This window comes from Stylophora pistillata, chromosome 13, assembly GCF_964205215.1.
Source record: "Stylophora pistillata chromosome 13, jaStyPist1.2, whole genome shotgun sequence".
Classification (NCBI taxonomy): domain Eukaryota; kingdom Metazoa; phylum Cnidaria; class Anthozoa; order Scleractinia; family Pocilloporidae; genus Stylophora; species Stylophora pistillata.
In genome coordinates, this window is record NC_142531.1 from 17699996 (window position 1) to 17706614 (window position 6619).

The 6619-nt window shown below is 39.5% G+C and overlaps 1 protein-coding gene across 1 annotated transcript; it reads right to left on the bottom strand.

Annotated features, from left to right (window-relative positions):
• Window positions 1–1600: 1600 nt before the first annotated feature.
• On the bottom strand, window positions 1601–3859 carry LOC111338754 (neuropeptide Y receptor type 2). Its single transcript, XM_022945279.2, has one exon. It carries the CDS (start codon window positions 3438–3440, stop codon window positions 2232–2234), a length of 1209 nt encoding a protein of 402 aa, XP_022801014.2. The 5' UTR covers window positions 3441–3859; the 3' UTR covers window positions 1601–2231.
• Between the last annotated feature and the right edge of the window lie 2760 nt (window positions 3860–6619).

Sequence of the window (6619 nt, forward strand, 5' to 3'; positions counted from 1 at the left end):
TTGCCGTTAACGCGCGATATGAAAATCAATTAGAGGGCTATAAAATAAGTAAACCCCCTTCTGGTTTGCGGTATGTCGCCGAGAACATTCTTGGCTGAGAGATTGTCCTCAAAGTTTCACATTTGCCCTCGGAACTTTTTGCTTTTCGGAAAAATATTCACTTTTCCACTGCAGACATTATCAGCCCACATACCATCCGCCTGAAGGGTTTATTTACTTAAGCTTGTGGTAAATCCCATTAAACCGTTTTGAGGGACCGTATCGAATAACACTCGATTGATTTTTTTTTTTTTTTCACAACTTCAAGATTTTGTTTTCTGTTGAGCAAATTTCAAACAAAACCACCTCTTGCTTGCAGTTTCCTGTTAGGCTCAGTATTGGATTGGTCATTGACCGTTCATATACCGTCTACGTTATTCGGATAACGCGCTGGGATGTTAGAAAAACAGTACTACTGATTTACACGCACGTAAAATTATTCAAATTGATGTCTACGGTATCGTTACTAGAACAAACGAATAAGACCACCGCTGTCAAATTCCTACCTGAAGCCCGACTGGTAAACCAATACGATAAATAAGGTAATATATCTCAGCCTCTTCACACAAGGTACATCGTCTCAAATGTCGAAAAAACCCGAGGTAAACGGAGCTACATTCTTTTTTATGGGAACCTTTTTCATAAAAGCGTTCAGGCTGAGACTGACCACAATAGTATCCAGGCTGAGAGTCACTTAACAACGTCTTTGTTTTTCTCTCTCTCTCTCTTTTTTTTTTTTTTTTTTTTTTTGAGATTTCCTGGTAAAGGTAAAAGAAATGTAAAACTGTGATCAAACAGGAAAATAAACTCAAATACTTAGGGAATTCTTTTAACATTGATTTATTGAAATACTAGGCCACACAACTTTAAGAACAAGTTTAGAACGTTGTAAGATTCAAATCGCAATAAAAACTGAATAAGAACGTTTAGCCTCAGCCCCAAAATTACACGTTCTTACAAAAAAGAAAAGAGCGTAACTTCCAATTCGTGTCCGAAGATCATTATGATAAATAGTAGTCTCTCGAACTCTCAATTCGCTTAGATGTTTCTCCACATCAATACGAAGAACTGTTTTTAAATTTAGCACAATACTTCAGAACATATTGAAAATTTTTTTTGAAAATCAAATGTGATTCATGTTTTAGAATACGATGAACAGTTTTGTTTTGTTTCCATAAACAGTACTGTGTCACAGCTGATAAATCAAGTATTATCCTGGCAGCATCATAATTTTGAAGGGCGAGATTTTTAAATTGGCTGAAATTCACCAAACTGCGAGTCCTTACCGGTGAAATACAAGATCCTGAAATAGATTAAAAGATCTATTGATGATTTTCCGTTGCCGTTCCCAAAATCTTTTAACAGGATTTCCTCACGCCACGCCACGCTCGTTAATTCTATAGATCTGAAGTGGTAAGAGTATATATTTAAGAGCTTAAGGAAACTATATCAGTTCGGCCAAATGAATATACGGCAGACTTCCCTCCGGCACGTTGCTTTGTCTGTTTCCAGACGACGTAAGCCTCCTTATCTAGCTTTTATGCTAATGTAACGGCTAATGTGGACTAAATTCATTTTTAATAGCTTCAGCTGGCCTTTTTACATGTGATATCAGACTCTCTACCATGGAAAACTATAAATCACTACTGCTTTAACTGTATGCTTGAAAAAGCTTTATGCTTTGTAATTCCGTTACTGCAGTCTTGACCGCGTCCTTCCCGTTTTAGGACGTTCACTTGGTGCGATGGCCACGTAGCGTGCGATCCGGGTCAGAACGCGCGCGATGAACGCGGTAAAAGAAGGTAGCTGACTCAACTTTCGCTCACGGGAGGCGGTCTAAATCATTTGCGCCCGGTCGATCGAACGCCTATTATTGTTACAACTACTAATTTGAGGTTATATATGCTTCTGTATTATAATCAGAAGAAATCAGAGAGGACAATGAGGCTTTGAATAAATGTGCCAAACTTTGAATGGGCATGGGAAGCCAGAATCAAAAATCTCCCAATAACAGCTTAATCCTGTTAGTGCGCCAGGCATTCAGTTGAGATATCCGGTTTTGGGAAGACCAAAATAGCTCGGGGTCAAGAGAATTCCGAAATATCTTGCGGTTATTTATGCTGCAATTGTAAGATCCATCGGAAAATAGAGATTCAAACGCTTAAATAACGCTCTACACCATCGCCATTCAATTATTTCTTGCACATCACCAGTTTTGCAAATGCATTCGCATAAAACTTGCTCATGGTGCCGTACAAAACGGGATGGAATGCCCCTGGAAGACAATGCAATAAAAACACGTATTTCCTCGTAGTTAGGTAATAAGGCCAGGGTGAGGGCCCGCCGTTCAGTTGCTCGTAGATAAACAAAACTTGGATCGGAATATAGCAAATGATGAAGATAATAATGATCACGTATATCATCCTTAGGATATCCAGCTCTTGATCCGTCACGTTTGCGACTGCATCTTGCGGATGCTTTGCTGTCTTCGATGTTTGGCCTTGAGTGGAGCGACCGTCAAAGGACCCTCGCCTCCAATAGCATCCCTTCCAAATTTTAGCGATGAGATATTTCGCGTTACCGTCGGATCCGTTCCCTTGCGACGATTTATTATCAATTTCCAATCGTTGAAGAGGGATGCACACGTGTTCATCTGTTGGAAGCTGTGTTCCGTTATCTGTCAAATCACTTTTGCGGGAAGCAGTCGCCCTAGCCATATGTCTTTTTAGCCTTAGAGCAACAGCGCTGTACGATATGACGATTGTGAGATATGGAACAGCATAGGTAAGAATGAGACGAATAATCGAGTAACGTGTGTGCGATGGTGCATGGGTGGTTGTATCGCCTGGGAACAAAGCTACACAAAAGCGTTTTGTTCCGTACAGAGTAACGCTGTGCACCACGGCAGATGGTGCGACGACCGTCATGGCTGCGCTCCACAACAGACAGAGCACTACAAATGCTTTTCTCTTTGGCAGTGGTCCTAATTGACCGCGATATGTCACTATCACTCGGTACCTACGAGCTGCAATCAAAGCTAGTGTATAAGTCACCACTAACGTGGCTGTCATTTGAACCGGAAACACCAGTTTGCATGCAGCTTCACCGAAAGGCCACTCTCCCATCCAATCGTAGGCGAAGTAAAATGGAAAACATAGCGAACTGATCATTTCTGCAGCAGCCAGATTGGTGACCAAATAGTGAGAGAGAGGCAGCTGTCGATAAGACAGCATCAGCATGGCTCTGCAAACCACAGCGTTTCCCAAAACACTGGCCAATGTGATAAGCACGAATACAAAGAGACGAAAAAAAAGCGAGAGCGACGGCTCTAAGATGTAAGGGTGACTCTGGGCAACTGAATTGTTGACTGTAGAATTTGATGTGACTGTAGAGTTCATCATTGAGACGTTCTGTTGATACTCAGTCGTCGCGAAAGTAACTCTGAAGAACAGTCTATCGCTGAATAACGATAACGCTGTTATTGACTTGTCTGTTTGACCGACTTGTGAAGACTAGGTTGTGCTGATCAGCGAGCGTCGTTTCAATTAAGTCGATGTGCTCTGTCAAGCTGAATAGGATAACACCGGGAGGTTCCGGTATGAGCCACTTCTGGTTTACATTTGTCATTAACTCTTCGAATTTCCACCCGTCTCTAAAATCACTCCGGTCGTATAATTTCCCCACGGCACGGCCCACGCTACCGGGAAATTTTTATCACGCCCGTACTTGTGTACTTAAATTGATTGTGGTGAGCTAACCTCCCGTTCAAGATAAGAGTCAATAAAAATCCACCATTTAAAAACCACCCCCCTTTTTTTTTATTTTTATTTTTTTTTTTTGGTTCCAAATAGGTTAAACCATGTGATGAGAAACTAATTTCCAATGCTAAGTGATTTGGTTTTACTTCAGGGGGTATATTTTATTTCATTTAACTGCAAAATATCACATCTACATACATACATCGAAAAGTGACATCTGGTTGATTGTTTCTTCGTTTAATTGTGATTTTACACCTCGAGACCCTCAGATTGAAATTATCTTAAAATGAGCCTAAGTGATACGATCTCATGGTTGTTTGTTTGTTCCTCCTGTTTCAGAGGAAGATTCGCGACTGGTATCGGGTAGGGTCTAAAAATTTGAAAGATGCGACACTTCGTAATTTGCGTGATGTAGATTTTTCAGATGAAAGTCTTGTACTTTATACGCCATTAAAGCGCGCGGGATAATTTTTCAAACATTAAACACAAAAAGACTTTCATTTGCATAACAACAGAGTTGAAGTGATGGCACAAAAGCTTTTCACAATAAAAAGATCCTTACCTAAGTTCACATTTTCACTTCTTCAGAAATTGTTGCAAAGTACGGTATTGATAGCTGAGAACCTTAAAATCGAATAAACAGGAGGCGTTTTCATACGTCCATGATCGTTTTTATTTTGTGGAACTTGAAAAACTCAAGATTACTCGAGCAACTAGATTTTTTTAAGCAGCCAAGACGAAGAGTTTGGCGCATTATTTGGTAGCGAATGTAAAAAACGGCCGCTTTCATTAGCTTGATATAATTGCGATGCTTCGCTGTTTGTGCGGAAAGTTGACTTCTTACAATATGCCACAATATTTTATGTAAATCTGACAATTTATCAATTAAGCAGGAGAATTAATATGCCACTTTGGTACTCCCAGCAAGACATTGTGGCTTGTGTATTATTATTACCAAAAGTTATGATTTTTCAAACAAAAGACAACTCAATCTTGCCTGTTTTATGTTTTTTAACATCAAGTTTTTGGAAAGCGCAAACGAGGCACAAGACAAAGAAATTGACCATTGTTTTGTACAAAAGTTGCAGTAAATCGCCTACTCGTTTATATCTGAAAACAACATGTTCACTGCCAAAAGTGTAATGAAATTCCCCCTGCGGGATTTTACGATTGTCAAAGTAAGGGATAGTTTTAAGATTCGTTTAGGTTCGTCTACCTTTAATTTCGTGGCAATGTAGCGATAGAAAGAGACCCAAGCAACTTTAAGTTTACATAGTTTTTGTTCTTTGGGCCACAAAAGTAACAGAAGCAGGCGCCTATAGCTTGATCCAGTGTCCACAGTACAGACATCCTTGATATCTCCATATCTAAACTGCATATGCCATTATCCTTACACGAACAGCTGTCTCAATGTAAATCAACAGTCAAATACATTTGTCTCTTTCTGTTACAAGTGGAAAGCATTCTGGAATATCTGATCATATTCTTGAGCCAAAGTGGCAATCCAATGGCAGAATAAAAATGACAAAGGCATACAAGTTCAGGAAAAGGGGGCGACGATTATCACTAAATTTCTTCGCTCTAAAAATTGCCATCAATTCATATTGATATCATTACACCTTGGCAAGAAGGAAAAAAAAAACATCGTTGGGAAGAGACCTCCTTAAAATATCCGACAATTAAGGTAAAAGCACCCCTTTAGTTGTGTTACAAGAACATCTGCCGGCATTGATGTAGCCAGTTAAATCTGAAGGATTATAACCGCAAAGAAGCTAGCCACGGCCCTTGCAAAAACGTGTTCTAGTTTTCGATTTCATAATCGATTACAGTTAGATCCTCACAGTTATCAGGCTTTTTCCCGTCGCTTAAGGTCAATAAATTGGAACATTTATGTCTCCCTAATGAAACACAGTCTAAACGGCATACAGTTGATAAGATCTGTGGCGCAAGAATGAATGAGAAAAAAGAAATTTTATAGTAACTCATCCCCCGAAATAAGAACATCGATTGATCGTCCAAAATCAAATTCGCAGGGAGGGACCAGGGTTTTCTAAAAAGAACAAATAATGAGCAAAAATTTGACCTACATTAAACAAAAAAGTTTGTCAATTCTAGTAATTTATGGTGCAGGTATTGATAAATGCCCAAGAAATAATTCACCCAAGAACGTTCATTTCACGAAGTTTGACGCACTTGCCACAGGAAACCCCCACGCTGCAGAGGGAAACATGAAGCGTAAGTCTCAAAAAAAAAAAAAAACCGAATAAGGGGACATATTCGCTGACCAAAACCTGACCCAATGCGCAAAATGTCAGATCGACGTACAGGGGCAAAAACGTTTTGATAACATGTTTTTTATATGGAACACTAGCATACACAAACTTCAATAATTCTTTTCAGCGTAAACAGTTTCCATAAAACCCGTCAAATTTACAGCAGCTGAAACCGTGACATCAAAATGTGTGGTCGGAAACAATAAAGCCACATGTACGTGACAGATTAAACTATGAATGGTTCAAGTGACTGTCTAGGAAACTCAGCGAAAATCAAAGCAAAAACATCGGTGCTGCAGCTTATTTATAGAGCTTCTTGTTGGAGAACTTTTTTTTTCTGGTTTCACACTGGGAGTTAAGGGATAAATTGATGGAAATTTTTATTGATCGGTTAGTTCAAAGTGATTTGGATGCTGTCGCCCGCTATCAGGTCCAAAACACCAAACAGTAACCTAAAACTAAACAAATCTGTCAGATTTCCTGACCCGTCACCTTCACTAACAAATAATCTTTCCCCGGTATACTAAACAAACTCCAAACTGCGGTAAC